General features: G+C 40.7%; 1 protein-coding gene across 1 annotated transcript in view; it reads left to right on the top strand.

Annotated features, from left to right (window-relative positions):
• The window catches only part of LOC129363861 (Na(+)/H(+) exchange regulatory cofactor NHE-RF2), a 30,334-nt gene extending 20,806 nt beyond the window's left edge, over positions 1–9,528 (top strand). Inside the window, exons 4-6 of the mRNA XM_055036183.1 lie at positions 6,434–6,587; positions 6,801–6,919; positions 7,009–9,528. Of these exons, the coding sequence (XP_054892158.1) occupies positions 6,434–6,587; positions 6,801–6,919; positions 7,009–7,173 (438 nt within the window). The 3' untranslated portion in view covers positions 7,174–9,528. The remainder of the gene's footprint in view (positions 1–6,433; positions 6,588–6,800; positions 6,920–7,008) is intronic.
• Positions 9,529–27,839: the final 18,311 nt, after the last annotated feature.

The following is a 27,839-nucleotide window of genomic DNA, read 5'->3' as shown; positions in this document are numbered from 1 at the left end:
AAGAATTATTACAAAGCAATTCATGATGGTGAAGTTAAAAAAAAAACAATGCATAGTTCTCAAATAAAAAAAAAAAAAAAGAAATCTGTATATGTGTATTTAGCTCCACTGACTCGACCACCTTTCACTACCACGGTGTGTCTCCACCGTCTTTCCAGCAAAGATGGAAAATGAATCTTAGTCAGATTCTGCAAAATGTATATTTTAAAGGCGCTACAGTTTCCGAAATGGATTTGGGCAGAATATGTTTCTCATCTAAGTTATTCCATCTCTGGGTCTATGTTTGTTCTGCTGGAAGCCAAACGTCTGCTTCAAGTCTTTTGTAGCTTTTTTGCTGGAGAAAATCATCCTCACAGAATAATTCACCATGGCATTCACCACTGTTAGCTTCAGCATTTTTCTTATAGAGTATAAAGTTCAGTTGTGGTCTTTTGTGGCAAGCTGCAAACAGGACTTTCTTCTTGCCTCTCTTCAATAACGGACTGCAGTGTAGAGCTCCTGCAGACTGCCGTCTTCTTATTATTGCTCTTCTTAATGTTTTATTAAGTTTAACGCTGCTTTAAACTTTTTCAAAAATTGGTCCCTGACCGGGCTGACTGTTTATAATAGTTTCTCCTCTTGACAACTACTTACTTTGTTTAATCTTATGCAATACTCATAACATACATTAAAGATAGAGGTTGTGAAGTGACCAAAAGAAGAAAAGTTCTGGGATTGTAAATACTTTTGCAGAGCACTGTTAATAACTTCTTTAGTGTTCAACTTTTAAACCAGATTTAGTTTGTGATTTTTATTAAGTGTCCTTACAGGAAGCTGGGTTGTGTGTGAAAGTGAAAAAAATCCCCCACAGCAGAGATGATATGCTGAGAGAACGATGTTGAACAAAACACACTCAGCAAGAATTGTGAGCACAAATGCTCTTGACTGACTGGAAACCATAGATAACAGGATAATTACTTGCTAATGACACTGAGTTTAACTGGTTTTGTGCTGTAAAATAGGATAATTGTTAGACTGTGAGATAATCCCATGAGTACTGCGGTCCCGTACCTCTCGTAAGCGATGTTTCTCTCTGTGAACTCCCGGTTTTTGCATGTGGCATAATTTGCACAGAACTTTTCATTCCTGTAAATAAATAACTTTTCACAAGGATGTTGTTTGACTCGCTTTCCATGTTAGACAAAAGATACTTATTCTAGAAGTGAAAGATTTTTGACTGTCATTTGTCTAAAAAAAAAGAAAATAGATCACTGTTGCACCTCTGTCGAAAATGCTTAACAGTTTAATTTAGAAAAAGAAAGATGACGATGGGATAGAAATGACTCTTATGTTTATGTCACACAGGCAACTACAACGTCATAAAACATTCAAATTCTATAATTGCAAAAATCTGTGAAACTTGATCACTTTCGCATCTGAGTGTAAACATATTTGGAGTAAACACACCCTTCATTCCCACGGCCTTTGAGCTTCCCAGGCCAAACATCAGGATCCAAGATCACACATGATACTGACATGCTCTAACAGTAAAGTACAAAAGAATAACTACATTTAATTCACTGTCTATGGGAGCATACATGCAGACGTGTTTTTTGTATTTTACTATTTCTGATGGATTTTTCTCCTGTAAGGCGGCTTGTCACCCGATCTGATGGCTGTTTCTCAAATTAAAACTTTCTGATGCTGTGCCGTGTTTAACTGAAATAATTTGTGCAGCAAAACTGCGACTCTTGAGACGATCTGTTCTTCATATTAATATACGTGTTGGAATCAGAGGAGATCTAAGCTGTGCAGCTTCACTTGAACGTTAGCTAGCTGGAGAAAATCTGTGGGAACATCCTGTAGCAGGTCACCAATGGCAGCAAATGTTCACTTCTCTTAACAGGTTTCCATTTAGAAATAAAATATGGTGCAACAAGTTATGACCAGCTGCTTAATGTTGCGTAGACTCAAAACACAAGCTCCTCTACAAGTTTGTTTCTTGAATGTCTGGGAAGTTACAAGATCAGTCATTCATAATTGACCTTATAAAGAGCAGAGCTCACAGATCCTCAGTTTGTCAGGGCTCAGTGGCTTTCATAAGCTCAGTCACTCTCTGAAACTTGTTGTGCATCACTGAGTTTGTCTGAACTTTGTGGGCTCTTGAAAACAGCGTATGAAGCTGTCCTGGAATGCAATTACCCAGCATTGCTAAAGTAATAAAGTAAATTACTAAAGTAAGATGCATTAAAAGCAGCCCATACAGCTTTGTCCTCTAACTTAGGTTTGCAACTTTTTCAGCAGATTGAGGCGACACAGAGACTCCCCATGTGCACCGTGAATGTTTGAGCAATGATCAGTCTGTCAGGACGCTGTCTGCTCAGATTTGTGTTCATGTCATTTCTGGTGCTTTTCTCTCACAAATTTCTCCCTGTATGTAAAAAACAAACAAAAAAAAAATCTGCGACCTAATCTTCCATTTGAAGCTACTTGCCTTCATGTGCCAGGGCAGATATAAACAAGATGTCTCAAGATGGAATGCTAATTGGGTGATTGACCTAATTAAATCAAGAAAATGCATTAAAATGGCCAAAACAATGTGTTAAGAATGTGTCACTGCATGGCTGTCCATTTATATTACGTGTGTGTGTGTGTGTGTGTGTGTGTGTGTGTGTTGTGTGTGTGTGTGTGTGTGTGTGTGTGTGTGTGTGTGTGTGTGTGTGTGGGGTGTGTGTGTGTGTGTGTGTGTGTGTGTGTGTGTGTGCGCGCGTGTGTGGACTTGTATTTGTTACATTGTAAGGCCCATTTTTCCGACAATGGCTCCAATCCATGGCTCCTTGAGAGGCCCAAAGTCTGTCTTTTAAAAAGAAGAGATGTTTTGAGTTAGAAGTTAGGTTTAGGACTAAGGTATGAATTGAGTTTACGCATGTCCTGGTAATGAAGTCAATGCAAAGTGCAAGTGAAGATAGAAATACATTCTATATGGTTGGTTGGTTGGTTGGTTGGTTGGTTGGTTGGTTGGTTGGTTGGTTGGTTGTTGGTTGGTGGTTGGTTGGTTTGTTGGTTGGTTGGTTGGTTTGTTGGTTGGTTGGTTGGTTGGTTGGTTGGTTGGTAGAGTGTATGTGTAGAAATAGGACGGCTTGCTTGCATTGAGTGGGTGTATGTTTGCAAATTTGTGACCTGGAGGTGCAAAGTTATGGAGCTAAAACAAAGTTACTAGAGTGGCGAGAACAGTGGAAGGCCTTCCACCCTCAGCACCTAAGAACAGCAAAGAATAGGAGGATTCGGCTCTGGAAGGACACAAAAGCCACAGGTAGATAAAAGGAAACCTCACAGCAGCCAAACGCTCTTAAAGGAGAAGGGTCATCTGTGAAGCCCAGGTTCAGCAACCACCAGGCCAAAGAGCCCTGTGGTGAGACATGTATCACCGAACCCTCTGCACCACACACCACTGCTACAAATGTTTACTGCTGTATTTCTCTTTAATCCTGGGCTGAAATAATGTATTGCTACTCATAGTAGAGTTATACTTAGTGGAGTTGTATTAGTGTTAACTGTGCTCATTTCCTAATTGCGGATTACAAAGCATATTTATTTTTAGATAACTGAATATTTGACACCTTCATCATGATAGTCGTGTTTAAAATCTGATCTGATAATCAGGTCTGCTGCGTGGTCTGTTTTGTATGTACATGCTGTGATAATTGGAGTCGTCTCTGACCGAGCACCTGGAGAATCGCCTGTGTTACCTGTCAGCAGCTTGTTAGAGAGCTGAACGACCATGAAGAGCTTTCCCTGTCAGCTGTTCACCGTCTTTTTCTCTCCCCACGCCCCATTAAACCAGAGTTGTGTCAGCAACGAGCGCTGTAAAGGCCACCGTGACAGCTCAGCTTTCTGCCGATGTTTGGCAGAAGCCCTGACGCCAGTGAACGCCTCATCGCTCTCTGCTGTAGCCGCGTCCAACAGAGCGTGCTCGGAAACCCCGAGAACTTGAGCTTGATGTCAAACGTCACATGGATCAGCCAATATCTGACTTTGTTTGGATGGTAGAACATAACTGGTATCTGACATCTGCTTTATAATCGGTTATCTTTCTCACTTTCTGGGGTTAATTTCAGCCTCAGCCTCTGAGACATTTACAGGTGTCAGCAGATGGTGAAACCCAACAAATAGTTCTGGCTTCTATCGTTTGACATTTTTATTTTAATTCTGCTTACTACATTTTCATGTAGAATATTTCTTTTTAAAGATTTTGCAAACCTTTTTTCAAAGCCTTTTTTCATAGCTTCAGACAAGAAAACTGAAAAAAGACACCCTACAGGGTTTTCTTTCAGTTTATACATTTATAGGGGAAATAAAAGGGTGACCATTTAACATAAATTTGCTTAGAAGTGTTGCTGTGTATAATAGCTTATTGAACACTGTTCTCTCTCGTAGCTTGTTTGTTGTGTTCTTTGTTCCTTTGTGGAGCTAACTCAGACGCCAAATGGTCAAAAGCAAAGGTTTTAATCGCTGCATCAAAAAGGAGTTTGTACATTCAGGTTCAAACTCTGTGAAGTCATACACACACATGCACACACACACACTGAGTTATTAACAGGTTTCCTGAAGACTGATCCCATGGGAAATAGGGTTGTGCACAGTTCCTACACCACGTATTAATTAAGCGAGCAGGACGACAACGAAGCATTGTCCAGTGAGGGTTGGACCATTAATGAAGTCTGTGAAGCACAAGACAACACCTGTTGTCGGCCCAATACAGAGATGTTAGTTCTCTCTGTACTGACCTGTCTGTCTGTCTCACTGGGTGACTGAAGCCCTGCCTGGAAGGAGTCCTGGATAAAACAGATGCACAAATGAGAAGAGGCGTCGTTCACATTTTCCATCTGTTGACATTCTTCTATTTCATTTGTTGCCCAGTGTTTTCCTCTTTCGCTCTAGTTTCCTTTTACTTTGCTTCTTCATGTGTCTGCTGAACAACCCGTGCAGTCGCTCATAAAGTAGACTTAATGTCTGTCTTTTATTCTCCTTCTACATCCTCTTCTCCCCCATCAAAAGCAGTGAATTTTAAACAAATTCTCCATCAGCAAAGAGACACCTGACACCTGAGCCAAAGCCGGAGCTCAGGAGAGCCATCAAATATTGATAGCGTACCAACAACACAAACTCGCTGTGTTGCGACGCAGCCTGCTGAGCACCCACAACGGTCTAGACAGCGCTCCTGAAAGGCAGCGTCCAGATAAGAGCAGGTGCAAACAAACCTGGTGCCCTCACCAGGTAGGCGCAGAGGTCAGCGAGATAAATGTGTTTTCTCTGTGCATTTCGCCTTTTATATTCGAACTGCAGCTACATCTGCATCTGCATGCACTCCTTCAACAGTGTTGAAAATTCAGTAAAATCTAAAAGCAAAGAGTTTGAGAAAAGTGTCCAAACGGTGTGCATGCTCCTGGGAAAAAATATGGTTTTATAAGCAATTACTGTGTGGTTACATGGCTCCCTCTTGTGGATAAATTAGGAAGTCCATGCACCCAGGAAGCATTGGATTTGTTTTATGTTATAGGCTAACAGAAAACATTTCATAATTTAATAAATATATCAAAACTAATACATAGTTTTCTGTTTTGTTTTTAAAACCAGAGACTTGCATTCATTCCCCTTGATTTCTAGGTTTCTCTGTAATTGATACTGCAAGTTTCTCACAGCTTTGCAAATCAACAGAATGTAACTTTTACCCTTTCTTCTTTGCAAAACAGCTGAAGCTCAGTCAGACTGAACTGAGAGACTCTGTAAACATCAGTCAATACTCCAGTCATGTCACAGATTCTCAATTGGATTTAGGCCTAGATTTAATCTGAGCCGTTCTGGTCTCAAGTCTTTTGTTGCATGTATTCGGTTTTCTGTGCTTGCTGAATGTGGGATAGTGTGTTCAGGGTGATGTGCTACTTCTTGAAATTTTGGGATGCTTTAAACTGAGCATCTTCTTTCTCATATTTACTCGAGTAAACAGCAAATGGAAATTTTTCAAAAAAAAAATTCCAGCCTTCTGGCTGCATGTGTGATCAATTCTTTCTTTCCATCTCGGCGTAGATGGATGGCCGTGTCTTGTGTCCTTTGGTCTTTATGATGCAGTTCATTCTCTAAAGCTCGTTAACAGCTGGATTCATACTGAGATCTAGTCCACAAAGGTGGAAACTTTTCTGTATTTATTTTGGCAACTTCTGAAGATACTTGGTTGTGCAGGATTTTGCTTAGGTGAAAAAGCACACCATAATTTTCAGGTTTTTCTTTATAAAACGTCTTGAACACTGTGTTCTTTTCCGGTCACGTCACAATTATTCAGAACATTCCGAAAATACAAATAAAAGTTTCTCGGTGTACTATAATAAAATGAGGTTGCTTACTTTGCTTAACGTTCACACGGAAAATAATCACTCTGTCTCACCTTTCTGATTAGGTGAACGGCATGAACATCGAGGGCATGAGGCATACAGAGGTAGTGGCCTTCATAAAGAAAGGGGGAGAGGAGACCTGGCTGCTGGTGGTGGATCCAGAAACGGACGAAGACTTCAAGAGAAGAGAAGTGATCCCCACGATCAGCCACGTCAAAGGTGGGAAAGGCTGAACGCTGAACGTATTTGAAGTTTTAACAGCTGCAAAATTCATGTCAAGTCATCAAACATGAAAAGATTAAAAAATAAACAAGTAACATTGTCCTGCAATTAGATTCATACAAATTAATGGGCAGGGTATTTGATTTTAAACACTGGAGTAAAAATAAACATACTTTTGTGTTTTGTCTTCTTTGTGATTTTTTTTCCTAGATTATGATGGTCCTTCCATATCCAATGGATCGCCCAGCCCTCAGGTCAACGGCAGCTCCACCACGCAGTCCTTCAGGTCGACGCGCTCAGACCTCAGCAGCCAGGGGAACAGCACGCAGGTCGGTGTGGACGCTCGCACAGGCTGTACGCTTAAGAGTCTGAGTCCTAAACGCTCACGACCTTTCGTTTCATTTTCTCTGACGCATAGCTGGCAGACGACGACGGCAGCCAGCTCATGGACCCTTTCGCTGAGATCGGTCTGAGACTCGCTGCCACAGCGGCAGAGGAAAAGATGAAACTCCATGCCAAGGAGAAGAAGAAAGCACCACAGATGGACTGGATGAAGAAATACGAGCTGTTCAGTAATTTCTAAGAGTAGTTTCTTGCCTTGCGAGACTTTGTGAAAGGCATTTCTTAAAAATCAAACTTCTCTGAAAAAGACGTTTTTCCTATAGGCAGATGAGAATAATCCCGACACGTGAGGGACACATTTTTCTCTTTTCTCAACACTTTTTCTCTCCATCAACTATTTGATTCACCCTCCTCCTCTGAGAGACTCGAAATAGCAGCTATTTTTATATTTAAAATTCATAAACAAGAATTAATAAGCAGCATCCTGTTATGGAAAACCTTCTAAAGAGGTTACTGGACACTGTGACATGAACGATGGTGGACTTCGTGGGAGTTTATATTTTTTCGAATCAGCCTGAGGACGCCTGAAGCAGGCAGGAGAATCACTGTGAAAGACTCTGCACCTCCATCCCATGCAGACAGAACGCTGTGTATTCTGTCTTACATGTATTTTTACATCAAGTATATCATCATTACTCATCATTGTCGTTAACGTACGCCCGTTTGTGAAACATAAAATAATTCAAAGAACTTCTTCCTGCTCTAATCACCGATATCTCCTTATCTGAAGACAAAGGGAGTGACCACTATGGGAAGAACAGGAAGGCGCTCGAGGTTCATAGAAGGGATGTGTTTTAATGTTTAACACAAAGCAAACACTGTTCTGAATTACACACCTTTCTGAGTCACATTTAGATAATTCATCTCTTTAATTTCAGAGAAACATTTAGCAGAAGCTGGCGAGAGAATGGCATAATCAGAAAAATGGTTTAATGTGAAGGCTGTTTTATGAGTTCAAACATATTTTGTTTGAATTTTTGTTTGTTTATCAAAGAACTTGTGGAGGCAACATTTAACTGCTGGCCAAGTAGCATTCTACTAATAATTCAGTATTAAGTATTATTTTTTTCTTTTATATCAGTAGATTTATGAAGCAGATATGATTGTGAAGGCTACACCTTTTTATTCATTACTAGACTATCTGGAAAGTTTTAGATTGTAATAGTACATTAGGAGTGTTTTTACAACATGTGGGAAAAGCCTTAAAATAAATTTGAAATTTAACGAGTTTTATGAAGTTTAATTTCCAGTGGATGAGTTTCTGTTTCATTGCTATGTGTAAATATGTCATAACACAGTTACTCATTTCTGGGCTGGAGGGGAAGCCATAATTATCACGCCTTTATTCCCTGTGATGGCTAAAATGCAGCAAAGACCTTTGGGTAACCAGGTCTGCCTAACAATCATTAGACTCCTATCTACTTATTTTAAATGCCTGGATATTCAAAAACAAAAACATTGTTGGCCTCACTAAGGGGACAATGGGTCACCTTAGGCTTTTTCAGCAAGGCAATGTTCTCATTTCTGAGTTGACATTGTCAACCCAGAAATGGTTTACTAGACACAAAGTCAACCCTTTCTTTGCTAATTCAGTTTACAGACAAAACAAACTGAACTGTGCATCTTTCAAACTTTGTGAAATGTTGCAGCAAAAGAGCAATATAATAATATTTGGGATTTTCAGAATATTTCAGTGAGATTTTGCTTTTACAATTGAGTGGAATTCATTTTAAGGCTTTTCACACCTGTTTACAAAAATTTTAATGTGATGCGACGCTTAGTAGCAATAACAAAACTGTCATGAATAGTGAGGGATCAATCCGACTTTTACTAGTCGAGACAGATTTCTGGCTTTCTTTGATTTTTCACTTGCTAATTCTTTACAAGAATTACAAAATTGGCCCTGTAGGTGAATCAAAACCTTTACTTCATGTAATCTTTACTAAACCCAAAGATACTGTGTGATGTCGTTTAGGACTAAAAAGGTGCACACCTTCAGATTTGATGTTTATTTAATAGAAAAAAAGTGAATATTTCAATATGAAGCCGGTCAATCAGAGCGAATTGAATAATTTCTATCAGTAGCTGATTGACTAGAGCATAGCAGGTCTTATAAACAAACTTACTCTTATCACGTAAGTCTTCAATCTAATTAGCCTTTATCGTAGGGTCAAACATTTCATTTCTGTAAATGAATAAAGTCTTTGGACAGAGGTTAAAGTTGAACGGAAACCGACTCTCTTCTAGTATCAGCTCAGATACAACATGGCAGCGTGTTGGTCAGGGAGAGCTGGAGAAGCTCACAAGGTCGGAGGTGTTTCAGGAAAGACACAGGGAGCCACAGACATTACAGAGGATTACTATGCATATAGGATCAGCTGTCATACACATGCTTGTATGTGGAAAAGGTAAACATGCAATGCATTAGGGTAATTAGCGTTAGCTCTATACTCTGACAGTCTGGAAAGCAATCTGTGTTACAGATGTACATAAGTGTCAAGTCTCATTTTTTGCAATAAAGTGAAACAAAGGCTTCTTTTGAATTTACCAAAGTGGTGCATTCATTCACCTTTTACAGGGAAATTGCCGGATTTGGGATTTTCCATCCCTCATTTCTCCTCTATTGGTCTTTTTTTTTTTTTTTTTTTGTTCCACTGTCCCTCGTTTGCTCCCGTTTCCTCTCAGCCCCCCCTTTATGTCTCCCTCTCGGTGAGGATTATGTTGGCGTACAGTTTCAGGTTCGGCCTGTTCTCACAATTCTTCCACTAGCCAGCTGCTGTGAGGACACACAGGGGTTACACGGGGGTCAGAAGCGGGTTTGTGGCCATGTGAGAAAGCTTGCAGTGGTTTGTGTGTGTCTTTATTGGATGCAAAGAGAAGGCTGTAGTCTTTGTCTTCTCTGATTCTGGATCCTCTAAAATACACAAAGCTTTCATGAAATTTTTTGGATCATTCAAGTAGTTTAAAAACTTTTTGGATAGATTAAAAAAATGTCATAGTTTCTGGATTTTGCTGCAGTTTAGTACAGTATTTCTCAGGTATTAGTTCAAGTTTTATGCAGACGCCTACAGTATTTATTAAGTATAGCATAAATATATGTATTTATCTTACTTTAAATAGTAAATGACTATTTACTGTAGCTTATTTTTTGCTAAAATATTACAGACTTCTTCTTCACCAGCCATAAGTTACAGATTTACTACTATATTGGCATCTTACGCTCACAATAAGTATTGGGCCTTACAACCTATAAGCAGGAACATGCACAGATAGGCACCAGGGGGTGCTAGAGCACCTGCCATTTACCCCCTGTACAAAAAGTGCCCTTCTGAAACTGGTTAATATTTTTTCAGTGTGCAGTGTGGTCCCAAAGGTAGCAATTGCAGATTCAAAGTCTACATAACCAGAGTCCCACATTTTTGCCATTTAGCCCAACAAGAAAAGACTGCACTAAAAAAAACACAACTTGGTTTTGAGTTCATTTTTTTTAAACATCTGCATCAGACAGGACGTGGCTATTGATTTGAAATAGGTTAATATTCATAATGTACAAGCTGTGTCTGCAATTGATCTCGCACAACTAAGGAAGCTGGCGGTTCCAGGTGCTGCACAATGAAACATTCCTGGAAATGAACCTCATTACAACTGTGAAGCATGTTGTCATGACACATCAGGACACGTCCAAGCGTGGAGGTGGATGTGTCCTGATTTGGGATCCTGCAAGATGACTTGAAACAGGCTGTACCTACTTAAATGAAACTCCTCAATCACTTCACAGCTGATAGTGAGGAGTGTGGAAATTTTCTTCTGACTTTCAAAAGCTGGTAAGATGACCACGATAACCCTCTTACTGAAGTTATTTCAACCAAAGAGGACAACACTAGCTGTTAGGATGTAAAGCAGAGCTGATGGGAGATGATGCATCTCTGGCAGTGGCTGAGTCAGAGGTCATGTAGACCCTGGACATGTTGCTAGTGCATCACCATGATCCTTCTTATGGAATAACAATTTTTGTTATAAATGTAAGCATTTTTGTTGTTGGTTTTTTTTTTTTTGTGTGTGTGTGTGTGTGTGTGTGTGCGTGCGTGCGTGCGTGTGTGTGTGACAAAAAGCAACACATTTTCACAGTGGCTTTCAGACTTTTGAAGGTGCATCTGAGTTCTAACTTAAATTGGTATTTTTGTCCACAGCAGCACATTGTGTTGCATTTGCTTCAAAATAGAGGAAAAGGAGGACAAAGGCAACAATGGTGAGTCTCAAGAAGACATCTGTAGCAAATGAAAAGCGTGTGAAAGACATTTTATTCAAAAAGAAGAAACAAAATTCCAGCAAAGACCTAAGCAGACCCTCTGGATAGCATCATGATGCTGCCACTGCCGTGTTTCAGACTGGCAATGATGTAATCAAGCTTCAATTGTTTTCTTCCCTACTTGTAAGTAAACCAATAACTTATGTTTTAGTCTCAAAGGTATTTTTCATAAATTTATCAAAAGGAAAGGGGGAAAAAAAAGTTTTTGAAAGAGGCTACTGGTACTAAAAACACAAATTCTTCCTCTATTAAATATGTGAATCTTTAATTTATGATTTATTCATAGGTCAAATTAAGATAAAAAAAAAGATTTTGGTAGCAGACTGTAAACAGGTGAAAAATCAGTTCAAATAAAAGCTTTGAAATATTTTAGGAAGTATAAAGATATATTGATGCACATTACTGAAAATATTACAAAGTATTACAATGCTACTAGTGACTGGAGAAGAAAATGCTACTAATGGTATATTTATTAAGCTCTTATCTAAATTATCCCTATAATCAGTAGCTCAGCCAGAGTCAACATATTTATTACCTTTTAGTGCTTAATTTTCTATAACAACACACATTACAACAGCTAATAAGCTACTGTTCGTCCACTAGGAGGCACAAATCAGCGTTTCAAATCCAGGAAGTGGGACAAACCTTTCTAGCATGAGGTTGTGGTTACATAGGGCCCTACCTGAGCTTGCTCAAAATGCAACTCCACACGTGGCCACATTGTCAACCTCCCTGGAGGTTATGGCGAGGCCGAGCCATGACGCCAGCACATCAAAGGACAGCCCCAGTTCAAAGCAGTCTGCAATTTCAGAGCAGTAAAAGCAAGAGAACGGAGGCAGAGAATAGAGCCACAGGTGGGCACTTTCTGTTTAGCCTGCCTCGGTTGTTGCACGCAGTTCTGACTTCCTATTGATGATAGATGATTGCTTGGCTTAAACCCAAGGTTTTCCACCCTCTTGCGTCCTTCCAAACTTTCATTTAAGTAGCCTGTACTACCTTTTAAGGGTTATAACTTTTGGGACTCATTGTGATTATGTTTCTCCTGCGTCCTTTGATCCTTCACAGTATCACACGCACACAAACACACACCTCAGCACCTTAATCCTCCTCAAGAGTGGCATCAATTTACCAGTGCCAGGGCTGCCTGGGATGCCTGAGAGAAGAGAGCGAGAGAGAGAGAGAGAAAGAGAGGGAGGGAAACCAGAGGCTGACGGGGAGGGGAAAGGCAAAAAAAAAAAAAAAAATGGTGGCAGGGGGCGAAGGGGTGCGTCTCCAAGGCAACTGTGTTTTTGTTAGCGCTTGTGAGTCAGACGAGCGGTGAGTCACAGTCAGGAGGAAACACACACACACACGCACACACAGTCGCATTCATACTCACTCCCCACTCAGTCAAAGAGAAGCCAAATAAGGACAGCTACATGCACAGAGACAGGGCAAGTAGGTCGAAAACGAAACACTCAGAAGGCGATGGGATGGACAATTAGTTCAGATTAAAAAGAAAATAAATAGGGAAATATGAGGGAAAAGATAAAGATTCCAGTTGAAATGTGTGGGAAAGAGAAATGGAGGATCAAAGCGAAGGGAAACTGGGGATCCAAAGGGCATGAGTGCAGGCACATACCCTCTCCAAAGAGCAACTATCACATGGGTGGGGGAAGAGGAAACGCGCAGGGCCACACCCAGTTTGTGCACACCTTGGATTAACTTGCTAAGCCGCCTATTTATTGTCTGACGCCAACACACTCAGAGTGGCGGCCTCATTACGCGGTAAAAGTTTGCATTACTTGGCTTCCCTGAGGGAAAAGAAAGTTTTATCGCTTCTTTTACTTTTTCAGACTACACAAGCAGCGTGGCAGTGCTTACGTTTTGAGAAAGCAAGCAGATGATTAAACTGGTGTTCATCGCATCTGAGGTCTGTGACTGGTTTACGTTCCCGCAGCTAATGGCTGGTGATCCAGCGTAGTAAAAAAAGGCCTTTAGGTTGCAGATATGTCTGGATGTGTTTTCACAAATGAGTCCACAGTTTTCGTTTTGAGTCGACTGTGATTTCCATTTTCCAATGACACTGAGTGTTTTGGTGTCCACTGACCTCAACCGAGAGGCAGATTACAGCACACACTGCCTTTTATTCTTCTTGAAAATGTGGGTGTGCATGCGCTTTTTGGGTTTCTTTTTACTATATTGTAAAAGTTGACATACTTCAAGTTGACAACGCTCCATGTTGCTAACTATAAACTTTCCTTCTTCTCTCAGTCATCTTCTTTTAATTTAGCTCTGAGCTTTGATACTGCAGCCATAAATATTGCTCCTATGTAATTTACAATAGCACAGTATGTTCTTAGAATCCAGTAGTCAAATAAAGCTCTTGCAAAATGTGGAACTTTCCCCCTGTTTGCATTCTCTTTCTATAACTCTCGAATGGCTGAAGTTCAGCTCAGAGCAGCCAATCAGAGAGCCAGACTGATGATCCTTCTTGTCAAGTTTATCTAAACACAGATAACGCGCTAGAAATATCACCTGTTCCCTAACAGCCGTGGGCTGGTGCATTCCTTTCCTTTCTTTTCTTTTCTATTCTTGAGTGGAAGTTGATAAAACTTTCGCGAGGAGGCCTTGCAAAAGTATTCAACCCCGCCTGAAATGTCTACAACAGGAAAGTCGAATGTGATTTATTTCATAGACCGACACAAAGTAGGAGTTCCTAAAATTAAAGAAATATATGGTCGTTGTTTTTTTTTTTACATGTGTTTGTATTTAGAGCCTTTAGTCGGTCTAAATAGCTTACCTAAAAACTGTACTCAACAGGATTGCTGCAAAATCAACTTTGTTCAGTTAAAGGGATTAAAGTAAAAAAACTGGCACCAATTATTATAAAGACAAAAAAAAAACAGAAAAAGTTGACAGGGTGGGAGATTATACATTCGTTTTCAACCCCATTTACTCTGTTGTCCCTAACAAAACAGTAAACAACAGTCTCCGGGTATGATGCCCCTTCTCCACAACCAAGAGCAGCAAGCGGGGAAAGCATAGCATAGATTTATTTTTAGGCTTTACGGGGACGACAAAAGAATTGAGAGGTCCCTCCTAAGTGGGGAGACCAGCTGGGGAAAATATGCTTCCATGACTGATGCTTGGGCCGCGAGGAGCTAACGCGGGAGGGTGGAATGTGGTGTGGAGCTGTAAAAGGAATTGAAAAGAGTGTGGGTTGCCTGTTAGCGATCGAGTGATTAACGGGACAGAGGAAGTCACTGAGCAGTGTGTCACTGAAGGCGATGTCAGCCGTCAAATACAGGAACAGAAATGCCATGTGGTCAAAGATAGGCTTCCTGCCTCGCTGGACAGAACTTGCAGTTAAACAAATACAGTAATCTGTTTTTTCTTACTTTTCCCATACACAAATAGAACATTAAGTCATCTTCTCTTTGTCTGGATTCTTAAGAATCACTCTGTTGCTGTTTCTCCTTCCTGTTATGAAGCAAGTTCCTTTTTTTGTTGTTTCTGTTCACATTCTTGAATGAAGTTGCTGTGTGTAGCTCATAACTCACCAATTAAGTTAATGTGATAATAATCTAAACAAAGGAGAGGAGCAGCACTGCCAGCCCGGAGAATACGCTGCATGTTGTGAGGTTTTACTGAGAGGAGAATCCAGTATATTCCAATATTTAGTCAGGCTTTAGAGCAACATGTTGCAATCCAATCTTTTCTAACAGAAGGGTTTTCACATTAAGAATGCGCAATATATTTTTTTATGTACTTATAAAAAGTGTTGCCTTGCAGTAAAACATTTTGCAAGCTGAACTACTCTTTACTCAACACCTGCCTCCCACTGAAAAGGGCAAGTTAAGACAACAAATGCGATATGACTTTTTAACATAGTTCTGGGATATTTCTTTCTTTTACTGTAGACATTTTCAGCTACAGAGTCAAGATGTTTACATTCATGATAACATAAATTTAACTACATAAAGGTGACCACCTGAAAAATTAAAAAGATCATTTTTTTTGTTTTGTTTTGGGGTTTTTTTGGATGTCCAGTCCTCTACAGTCAGGTTGATTTGGAAATGGTTACGACTCAGTGGCGGCACTTTCACTCCACTGATCAGAAAACAATGACGCACTAATAAATTATTGGAGCAATTACTGAGGAGGTTACAGCAATTTAATCTCTGCTCATTTCAAAGGGCCCATGAACATGTAAAGTATTTCAGCGTAAAACAATAAAAAGAAAAGTAGCAAAAAAGTGTTCACTCAATGAGCTTTTTGATATATTTGCTTTTTTTAATAGCTTCACTTTTGTGTCCCACAGTTGCATTGTAAAGAATGTGTATTCTTTATACATTCCCCTCTCAGGACATGCTTTGCACAGGAAGATTATTGCCTGTGCAGAGCCTTCTACTACCATTTCCTGTGGAAAAAAAAAATCATCAACGTCTTTGTAAATAAATGTGAAATACAAACAACTGGATAAACTGGAGAGGAAGACAAGTCCTTAGTACGGGCAGAGCGAAGGATCAGAATCAGACTCCTGAGAATCCTGGATAATGACTCCTCCAAACAATGGACATCTATGACTCTCTTTTTATTAGTGTTTAAGGAGGATCAGTCACCATCGTGATTTAGCCCAAACAAAAAAACATGACCTTGACCCACAGATTCTTTAACCCATTTGGTTAACTTCAGCTTCTTTGGACCACTTCTATAATTAAGATAATTTTTTTTTTAAATGTCTCTTTTTTCAGGGTTATTCCAGTTATGTAACTCTAGGCAGTAATTTATGACTTGGAATTGAAATCTTTAATCTCTCGTTTATACTCTCTTAAATCAATCGACACCTCATTTGTGTGAAGGTTATATTTGTGAAAACTATTTTCTTCATAAGATTTTTTTCCACTTAAGTTGGGGCACTAGGAATAACATTTGTTATAAAAGTATTCAACTTTAGAAACTTTTTTTTAATATTGAATTTGAACTAAAATGAATAAGCTAAATACCACATTCCAGGAACATAACCTCATGTCAGCCATGATGGAGGTGGAGGTGTCATGGCTCAGTGCTGCTTTGCTGTATCAGGCTGGAGAAACTAACCATGACTGAAATCCACCATCAATTGTATGGTTAAAGCACATCCAGCCTGAACCTGAAATAAACCCGGCATCATGACAATGGCTCAAATCTTAAATCCACCAAGAACTGGCTGAGAATTAAGAAAAATAAAGTCATCAAAAATTATTATGCTGTGAAGTGAACAGTGGCACTTAACCACTCAACCAACTCATATCTGGAATATCCAACTCATATCCACACTAATGTCAGACTGGTATGTATCCATACATATATTGTTTTTGTCATATTTCTGGATGAATTGTACTCCAGAACTAATTGGTTTTCATACCTTTATGGACAACTGTAACGACGGACAACTGTAACGACGGACAACTGTAACGTCACAACTGTAACGTCCTTGTCATCATTTCAGTGTCCCTCTGATTTTCTGTTTTTCATCTGTTCACCAGGTTTCTCCCCCAGACAGACCCTGTTTTAACATCTGGCTGGCCTGAAGGTCAACAGACTGGTTTAGCTGGAAGTCTGCTCTGCTGCCTGGATGGATGCATGGGTGGTACGGATGAGTAGTTGTTTATGTCAGCAGAAAGAGCAAGAAGCCTCTGGGGACAGCAGGGGGCACCTCTATCAGACAGATCGAGGCCAGATGGGGGTAGTTCAAAGCGGGGGCTAAACTCACAAGACAGTTTGGGATAGAGATAATGAACTGGTGTTGAGTGCTAGAAAGGAACAAATGAGAGGGTCAGCAATCAAAACGACAGGAGTCTGGACTGACAGAAAACCACACCGAGAAGGGGGCTGGAAAGGTGGTCTTGGTGGATATTTTTAGCATGTTGCGTGGAAGAGGGCGGTATCTTCTCGAGGGGTTTTTCCAGAGGAGTATATTTAGGGATGGGATTTGTAAAAAGACAGAGGGAGAGCAGGAGAGATGTGCACTGTACACAAATGCCAGTCTGATGTAAGAGTCTGCAACAGGACCACACACATTCCCGTTTATTCCCAGCTCTGTCCGTCTCTGACATAGCCCCTTTTTGACTCACTTCATCATGACCAAAGCTACGAATCCACCACCCTGACATTATTTTAATACCTCTGGATGTGTTGTAAAGGTTATTGTTAAATCCCAAAACACAACAATATGTTTATGTGCATTCTTGTCCCAGCGTTAAAAACGAGCAAAAGCTCAAAAACAGTTCGACAGCTTTTCAGCTCATCAACTTAACACCCCACATTCCAGACACCGCAGATCAGACAGCAATTTTCCAAACACCAGCGCCACTAATGTGGTGCAAAGCTGAAAAAGAGAGTGAGGGACAGCTGAAAAAGCAATGCTAATAATATTGAGAAAGAAGAGAAAAAGAGAGAGCAATGTGGTCTTCGTTCAGCTTGCTAAGGACAATAGCATGCAAGCAGGCTGGGGATAAGAGACGAGCGAGTGGAGAGCGAGTGCAGAGCCGCAGTGACGCCATTGTGGTTCCACAGCACTTCCTGTCTACCGCCACACTGTTTGTGTGTCCTGTCACCACGGCAACTGCCTACACATAATACCAGAGAGGTAAGGGAGGAGGAGTAGCAAGAGAGAGAGACAGAGAGAAAAATAAGGAAAGACCATTCAGTCAAGTGGATTCATTTGGAGCCTCGTTTTAACTTGGACAACGCTGAGTTGGTCTTTTCTTGAACATAATGACCCACTTCTTGATTGGTTTCCTGTAAAGCAATCCTGCATGGATGAAGAGTAGAAATGTTATGACCTAAAATGTCCTGGGACTGCATCAGGGTGGAGGGGGAATAAAAAGGGAATAAAAAGGAAAGAAAGAAAAACAGAAGGAAAGAAAGAGAGAAAGAAAAGAAATGGGTGGAAAAAAAAACCTAAGGCTTTAAATGCAGGGTGGAGAAGAGGATGATGAAAGGGATGAAGAAATGACAGGTGGATTAGGACAGAGATTTCTGTGTCTGCCATCTGTAGCTACCATTTGAAAACGACTGGAAATCCCCCAACCTAGATATAAACACGCAAACTTACCACACACACAAAAAAATAAGATGTGCTCATGCACAAGCTCCTTTAAGCCAGAGTTGGAGGTTTTTTTCCAAAAAGCAACTCCTTGATTCATGAACACAAAAACAATTAAATGAAGCTGCTAAAATTGTTGCTTTTACAAGTATTTACTCAGAGCTTTTCAGTGAGCCACTGCTACTTTGATAATGGTAAAGGAGTTACAAAGATATCTATGAATCATTAGCTGTGACCACTGGATGTCAGAGCAATACATTTAATGAAAATGCATTGGAACGCTTTGGTACACTATAGAAAAGTCATGCACAAGTGAACCAGCTGGATTCTCCTGTGGTTGCTTTGCAAATGAAACACAATTTACAATGCAAATATCTATTTAAAAAACAAAAAGTGTGTGCAGTAACAAAAGAGCTGTGAACCTTTAAGAAGAGAGGTAACAATATGTATTCAGCAAAGTGGCTTAATGCCAGGAGGGAGCAATTGCTTTTTGAATATTGATGTCGTTTCAATGCGTCTTTGTGAATCAAGACGAACAGGTTGCGTAAAGGGAACCATGGCGCTCTGTGAGTAAGTCTGAAACGCACTCGAGGGTGGTGCAGGCGGTGCCGTCTCAGAGAGGGGCGGTCAGACAACCGTAAGGTGTGTGGTAGGAGCGACCGTTTGTCTAAGGTGGAGTTGGGATTACATTGGGGTGTCAAAACTCTAAGCAGGAAAGTTGGAAATGGAAGGGTTACAGGATTGTAGTGGGATCAGAAATGATTTATGGAAATGGTGGAGCAAACAAAAAGACAGGTAGAGGTTGCCAAGCAGGAGATATCAAGATTTTCAGTGGGAGTGAACACTCCTGACTTGAAGTAATATTAACATTTTGTAGGAGCCCAGCCTAACATGAATTTGATATGAATCTAATCGAAAGTCTATGGCAAGAGATAAAGATCAGGGTGATTTGCAGGTCGGCTTCAAACCTCAAAGTCTCAAAGAAAAGAAATAAGAATAGAACCAAGCACAAAGCTCATCAAACAAGGTTTTGACTGCAATTTGACATTCAGGTTTTTAATCAAATTCACATAAAAAGTTAGTATTTTTTTCAAAACTGATCTCTATGTGCAGAAGATGCTGATGTTCATAAGAAGAGCCCATTTGTCTGTGAGTGTGATATAACAAGAAAGCCTGGTACCTTTCGGATCAGCTGACACATCTAGCAGTACTTCCTTACCACCAAAAGAATATCTTTCTCTGTCTTTGTTGCATCATCATAACAACCAGATAGAAGTTGATATGTTATATCTCACAGACTAAAAGCCCAGAATAGAGTTATTTGGTGTGTGACTCACTCTTTAAAGTGTCAAGCTTGTTTAATATCCCCAAACTGTTCACATAGTAACAGAGATGCAGTAATTCCCTTCTGTACAATACGCCATGATATTTGTACAAACCCAAATACACGATTTATGCTGGTAAATATTGAACGAGCAACGAAGAAATGAGCACATACTGTACAATGGAGAGTATCTTTCGGTTTTCTTTGAAGTAGTTTGAATTAAAGTGAACTTCTTCCCACATGACTAAACAAAATAACCCACAATCTTCACTACGGTTGCACAACTTCCAGGAAACTTAGAAAGTCGACGTTACAAAATGGAACATGCGAAGCTGATAATTTTGATCAATATCATACAGATAGAAGAGTTCAGGCGAAAGGAAAGTCAGGCAAAGTGCGCTCATTCAACATTTTTTTTTATTTTAAATAACTTCTTTTTTCCTGCAGGAAAGAACATTACGCACTAGACTTTGGTCTAAAAAAGTCGAAGAAAAAGTAACGCTTGGAAAAGCTGGAAGATGTGGCATTGATTACAGTTTTATACCAGCTTTTTTTTTTGTCTCATATTTCAGCCAGACTGAAAGATCTGGTATTGGTCTGAATTGAAAGCAGTCTTGACAATTCTCGTGATGAGCAGCGTCTCTGTTTCAGATCTGTTTCATCTCAGTCATTACAGTATTGGGCTTGTGTGTGGCGGTGCAAATTATCGTGTCTGTGCGGCGGAGGAAGGGGAGAGAGTGTGCTCGGCACGCAACGTGGTTTTGATCGCAGGAGTCTTTTGGGTTTTTTGTTGGGTTTTTTTATTTTATGGCAGTCAAGTTATTTATGCGTGTATTATGATATTTATTTGTGCACTACCATGTTTAACTGAGTCAAACAGAGACAGATTATTTAGCATAAACAAGAAGCCCATATATGCTGCACAAACTTTAAAAGAGACTAGAGATCAAGTGAACAAAAAAAAACTACTGTATATCAAACATATGTTTACACATCCCACATTTGTTCTTTGCTGACAAACAATCAAAAAGTCAAAACACTCACTAAACTTTGACTGTTATGCAAAGCTGTAAATCCCCTGGATGAGGACAACTCAGAAACACAAGTCCACAAACAAAACATTATCCCATCAGAGCATAAGCGACGTGTCGCGGTCATGTGTTTTACTGGCATGTCTGTTTCACTAAGCTTTGAGTGTATGCGTTGCTTGGAGACGAGCATGCGTGTGGAATGTGTGACGTCCGCACTCTCGCTCAGGGGCGTGGTCATCAGCGTAGGACTTTGCCTCTCTCTCTCACACGGCCCAAGGCTTTTGGGGAAGAAAGGGAAGTTGTAAAATGTCTAATAGCCCCTCTCAGAAGCTTGTGCTGCTGTACCCCTGTGGAGAAAGGTGTTGTGTGGAAAGGGGTGGGCGTCAATCGTCACTGACAGGTGTCGATCAGACCTTGCACAGACTCATGAACTGTCCTGATAACAATCTAAAAGCTGCAACTAGATCCGCTGCAGTTTCACCTTCAACTTCAATAAAGATCTCAGAATTTATTCCGCTAATCTCGAAATAAAACAAAAATGTCCTGCCATTTTCAGTTTGGGTTTTTTTTTTCAGTCTGTTGATTAGTTTGGACACTGCTGTCACCTACTGCCTGGAGGCTTGTTTATCAGTTAAGCATGAATAAAGACAATTATAAAGTCCTGCATTTCGCAACCCCCCCGACACTTCGCCACACGCCCCACTATTTGAGAAGTACTGCCCTAAGTACACCATTCCCACTGTGGTGGCAGCATCATGCCGTGGGGATGCTTTTTCACAGGCTCAGAGAAGGGGCTCTGAGTTGAGAAAAAGACAAATGGTGCTAAATTCAGACATACAAACATTTTTTAGAGCCTGCACAGGTTTCCCATCCAACTGGACACTGACCTCGAACATACAAAGTCGAATAATTTAGATTTAAGCACATCTGTATTAAATTGGCCCAGTCAAAGCCAAATTATACTGAACTGACTATCTTAGACATCTCTTGAAAATTGCTGTTTATAATAATCATTTTCTATAGCTGAGCAGCAGCTGTACAAAAAATGTTCAAGAGGTATTCATGTTTTTGCATGTCACTGTTATCATCATTGCCATTTCAATGTGATAAGTTTCACGTTCACAAACGACTGCTTGAATGCAATATTTACAGGACCAGATTATCATGAATAGTCATGCTCTAAAACTTTGCAGGCAAGTTAACCAACTGAATGACGTTTAAGTTTTTGATGCTTACAATTGATATCGATCTTAATGTTTGAGATGCTGGTGGGAGGACTGTGATGACGTGGAAAGATTGTTGTGATTGTGATGATGGAGAAAAATTTCGATTTACGTCAGTTCTTATATGATCATTTCAATGTTCACCAATATTATACAGATTTTTCTAAACATTGTGCAATCCTTTCTTTTGGGCTCATTTGTCTCACTTTTAAATGAATTTAAACTTGCTCAACAATAACTAAAAGTAATAAGACAATAAATGTCAAACAATAAAAAAGGACCAAGCTACAACTTTCAACCAAAGTCGGCAGCGGATCCATCTGTATTTCTGTCCCATGCACATTCATCCCTGCGCTCTTCCTGTCCGCTGTTGACTCAAACAGCCTCTGCTCATTTATTAGCAGCAGTGCGCCAATTAATTCCCAGCCCCCTTTCCTGTGTTCCAGCAGCAGCCTGGGCCGTACACAGAACAACTGGAGAGGAGACGCACGAGAGGGAAAGGGAGGGTGCCTTCTCTGACGTCATCAGTGAAGAGAGGTAGGAATTCCCTTCATATGATCCGCCCACTCGGTTACTCTGCACACCCTGTCTGGCTCCCAGACACACTCGCATTCACACACGCTCCTGTCTGCACAGCCAGAGGAGGAACAGCTCGACAAGAAGACAAAAAGAGTGACAGGCGTGAGACTTGTGAAGTTCGACTTTACAGGGTGACGTTGGAGACAAATGAACTTGGGGCAGAGAGCAGGAATAAAAAAACTATTATTTCAGGTGGGTGCAGCATCATGTCTGCCTCTTCTTTGAGGAATTCTTGTGGGTTTTTTCTGTGTTTTTTTTTTTTTTACCGTTTTATGACTTTATGACTCTGGAAAGACTATAATTTTGACTTTTTTTCCTCTTGAACCACTGGTTTTTGACAGGGACACTCTTTACAGAAGCTTCTGTAGCCTGTTGATTGGGACAACGCGTGTGTAAAGTCTTCCTGCTGTTTGAATGTACTGTGATATTAGCACTGGAATATTGCCCTGTTGTGTGATTTGACTCTATGGAGCGGCTCCATTACAAAGGTCAGATGTAAATACTTCCTTTGAATAGGATGGCTGACTTTCTGCATGGCCGCCTGTGTTTGCAGTTGATTTAAGAGTCCACTACCTCTCTGAGTGATTGACTGCTTAATTGTTTAGCTTCTACCCGTTTGTTTGTCTGCCTTCCCTTTCCGTCCGTCTTTATCTGCCTGTGTGCCTGTTTTTTTGTCAAGTCCATATACGCTGAGTTTTTTACTGGCAGCGCAGAGTGCGAACAGAGGTCATAAAAAGTTCTCAAAAAGCAGCAGACGGGGCGTCATGGCAGTGCCGAAGCAGGGCCGGAGCTGCCTCAAACATTCCTCTCATTGTTCAGAGGGCTTGTAAGTGTGCGAGCTCTGAAACCTCCATGAAAGGAAGGGAATCCAGCCACTACTGTAGCTGACAAGGTTTCATTTAGCTGCACTTTAGCGCTGTCTGTCTCTGTTTTCCTGTCCGCCATCCTGTCTGGTTCCCCTCTTGGGGTTAGTGACATAAACTAAATTGGGTTGTGAACGATACAAAAAAGAGCTGAAGGAAGTTCACATGAGGCTGACGCAGCAAGGACAGATGAGATAAGCGTGAAGATAAAGCGCATTTAGTAAGATCTGTTTTTTCTGTTTTTCATGTTCCTGATTGCGGCTTGCGATAACAGGGAAGAGAAGGGGAAAAGCATAGAGGAGTTCTAAGTAAAATGCTAAATGAATGACTGAATGTTTGGATGGAAGGTTAGAGCAATAATGGAGAAGGTGACGAACGAGTCAAGCTTTGGTAGGGTTGTTGGGTGGGTGAGTGGGTGTGCCGACGGCAATATGTATGGCTGGGCCCTGGCTCAGGAAACATTGGCGTAGTGGAATAAAAGTGTATGTGTGCCGTTTCTGTGGCCATTCGTGCATGTGCGGTTCAGTGGCAGCAGGGCAGCTGTGCACTAAGTACAGGGCTGGTGGTGGTGAGGGTGTTTGGCTTCGAACCAGGCTGAGGATAGGGTTACAAGCACAGGGCCATAGGGAGTGGACCATGAGCTTGGGCTGGGTTCCTCACTCAAAAACAACAACATTTTAAAGCTTTTCTCGAAAAAAAACAAAAAAAAAACGACTAATGTCCCACATGTGGTACATTCTTCCACTGAGTCCAGGATAGGCAGAGATTGTTTCTTTGATTCCTGAAAACTGCAAAAGATCATGTACGCTGTGAAGCCAGCTCCCTTGTTCGAATGTCGCTGAATGTCACGGCCTTTGAAGTAATTACACCCTGACACGCAACATGAAACAAAATCAGAACCTCGGCCACATGCACACGCAATACCAAAACACGCTCTGTCTGATGAGTGAGCTAGGGTGTGGTGCTGAGTAAGGTGTGTAAGTACAAAGATCCAGGGATGTGCCTTGCAGCTTCCAAGTACTTTTGCTGCAAATGTTTCGTTGTTAAAATATCCTAAAATATCTTGAGCGGGGAGGCCTTGTTTCGGGGTTTACTATCAAACCGAATGATCCAACAACTCATTTGGTGATTCAGTCGGCATAATTTTTTGGTTTTTGTCGTTCTGAACAGGTTGAGCATGCAAAAGCTTAATGCATCTGACAGCAGTTATAAAAAGCAAACATTGCTCATTTGCTCTTCAGAAAAGGAGTTTTGGCGTTAAGTTCTCAGCTCAAACCCTGATTTGAATATTTATTCAAAACGTGTAGCAGAGGGCCGATCATTTTGACCCTTCACCAATATTTGTACTTTTGTAGATTTTGTTCTTGAAGGTATAAAATAAAGCCATCCACTGTATGTAGCCAGGAATAATTAGTATTGGCAACCCCTCCTTTTCATACCACTGTGCAATTCATACTCCCATATCAGGAATCGTTGTCTTAAGACTACAGTAAATTAAATCTACCAATCTATCATTTATTGCTTTACAGCTTTTGTTTTATAGATACAAACAAAAGTACCTATAAATTTGTCATTTCTCCTGGGAGACATTGACAAGAATAATCATCAGAGCAAAATAAGTGGAAATAGAATGAAATTAAGTAAGTTTTCCAAATAACAACATACAAGCAAATTAAATTATATGTAAAATTTGAGCACGTCAATGATTATTTATTCCTGAAAGTCTTAAGATACTTAATTGCACAGAAAAAAGATAAGATGATATGTAATCGTTTGAGAAGTTTATTATGATGGTTTGCTTAAGATTAGAAAATAGAAATGTAAAGAGATAAAATTGCAACAAAATGGGGTAGCGGTGATCGGTGAAAATGGAGGCAAGGATAATTTGTGCGTTGGCAGTGGCTTATGTTTCAAGTAGATCTAGCTATTAAGCGAGAAGTGTTTCACTTTTTACAATGAAAACCATGTCAGATTTGTATGCATTTGGACTTTTACTCGTTTATTAGACTGTGAAATCCCAGTTAAAGCACATACAATGTTTGCCCAGCAGCCCCATTGACATAATCCTGTTTGTTTGCTGATAGTGAGCATATTGTGCTCGAAGAGGTAGATTCGGCTTGCGAGCCGTAGAAGGGAGGGTTGATACGTGTTGAAACAACAAGAGGTCGAGATCCAGCTGTCTCAACAGAGGCTTTTCCACTTAACCATGCGGCCTTGTGTAAACGGCAATGTCAAATCTGGACTTGCGCTGAAGGGAACACGGCCAACGGCCACGTCTGCACTTGGACCTCCATATATCCTGTGTATAGAGAGCAGAACACACACTTAATGTAAACTACACACCCTAAATTGCTAAAGAATCTATAAACAAGGCAATAGTTCACGAAAACTGCAAAAACACCTTTGACTTTACTAGAGTCCATCTGTTGGAAATCATCTCTCGGTGATGCAAGTTTTCCTACTTGACACCTACATCAAGATGCAACACGTTGACACATTTATGCAACCCACGTGCCAGCGCCGTATGATTATTTCTAACCACAATAAACATTCAATTACAAAGAGGCAAAAGAAGTGGATCGTAGGGGGAAAAAAGAAGTGAGCTCTGTTGAGATCCTCCAAGCCAGTGCTTGAGGTGACGTGTTGGACAGCGCTTGTCAACCCAATAACGGCGTCATTAGAGGGGGAAAGGGAAGGAATGAGCTCATGGACATTAATGGCTGCGGGTTCGATGGGGGGAGCGAGAAGAAGGGAGGAAAAAAACCGATGGAAAAGATGAAAAGGTAGAGAAAATAACAGCGCGAGTCGAGCGACTGCTAGATGAAAGGAGGGAGGGATGGCAGGGTTTTAGGTTGATCATGGAGAGGAGTTAAAGGGGAGTTAGCATGCAGTCTTTGAAGGGTGCTGGGACCTGAGGTGACCTTGGGTGTTTTTTTACTGTGACCAGGTGGAGCTACTTTGGCAAGGGGTGGAAAGTATGTGAAATGCTCAGAGCAACAAATCCAATTTAATTTTATAAATCGAATACGACCGATGATTCTTCCTTAGTCATACTCAGGCCTTCTGCTTTTGTTTTTGTATTTTCCTTGGAAAAATAAAATAAAAATAATAAATAATTCTACGGTATTGCAAAAGCTTCCCCAGAAAATCCGTGTTGTGAGCTACAATGACTTAATTTTATGCGTAAATTTGACTGCAAACTGGAAAACAAAAGAACATTACCCTAACAGTACTGGAAAGCATTGGCCGGTAGATTATACATTTTGAGGAAGTTGTGTACTATTCTCTTTGAAACTGTTACAGATCAGTGATGATGATTGCAGAGGTCGAAGCTTCCCGTGTTTTTGGAACAGTGCTCCAGCAGAATGGCTGCTTGAAACTTATTTAGAGTCCGGAGTTCCCCAAAAGCGTCCCAATGACTCACAGCCTGCAGACGGTGGATTATTAATGCAGCTAAAATAAAAATAACTTTGAGAAGACGGCAAATTAGGGAACTCGGGATAAAATGCTGGCATTCTTGAGATGAGCGCTCTTTTTGAGGACTATCACTAAACGTAGTCCTTATGTTTTGAACTTGTATTCTTTTAGAAACTTGTGTTTTGGTAACAGAAAGCAGAGAAAACACAACTTGTGTCCCAGTTTTCCACACAGGGTCTTTTTGATAAAGAGGGTGAGCAGAAAAGGGAAGACGTCTTTATAGGGTGTGCCACTTCCTTCTCAATGAACCCTCCATTCTGTCATTGATAAGTTATTTTTTATAAGAGATCACGGGAACCTGACGAGAACCATGTATGAATACATAGCAAGTACAAATAGTCCAGTATTCTAACCTCATATTTCACTGAGACATATAAAAGAGAGGGCTTGCGTGAGAGGGTAACAGGGGAGACAGTGCATCAAGGGTATAAATGACACAGGAGTTCTATTTTGGTGTTTATTATTCATATGTTTGCATGCTCTGATGAACTCCTTTTCGACTCACCTAGACGTCTCTGCTGGCCAGGGGAATTCCTGGCAGAGTGATTTTTGAGACTACAGGACTGAATCACATTGCCAGGGATTTCCAATGGCTGACACGAAGAAAAGCAACACCCTTCTCACGAACGCATGCCCCTCTCCACACACACTCGCACAGACACTTAAAATTACTACCTCATTCGTGGACACACCCATGCTTTTCATTTGCATGCTCACACACAAACACACCCGTCACCGGCAAATGCTGGTTTTCGAGCCTTGCTGTGCGGCTGCAGGACTTAACTCACATGTGAACAGTGAGTCCCCGCCATGTTCACAGTGGTTAAGTTCTGCCGCCACAGGGCTACAGCCTGCAGGTGGGAGAGGAAAGGTCAGGGAGGGGAAACAACCGCTACAAAAGAGCATCGCACTTCTAACAACACCACTGGATCGGATGCAGAACGCCAACAACGTAATCAGCATCTAGTA

This window comes from Poeciliopsis prolifica, unplaced genomic scaffold, assembly GCF_027474105.1.
Source record: "Poeciliopsis prolifica strain line A6 unplaced genomic scaffold, Auburn_PproV2 SCAFFOLD010, whole genome shotgun sequence".
Lineage (NCBI taxonomy): Eukaryota > Metazoa > Chordata > Actinopteri > Cyprinodontiformes > Poeciliidae > Poeciliopsis > Poeciliopsis prolifica.
Note: the sequence above shows the minus strand (reverse complement) of the source record. Positions and strands in the feature narration are given on the sequence as shown.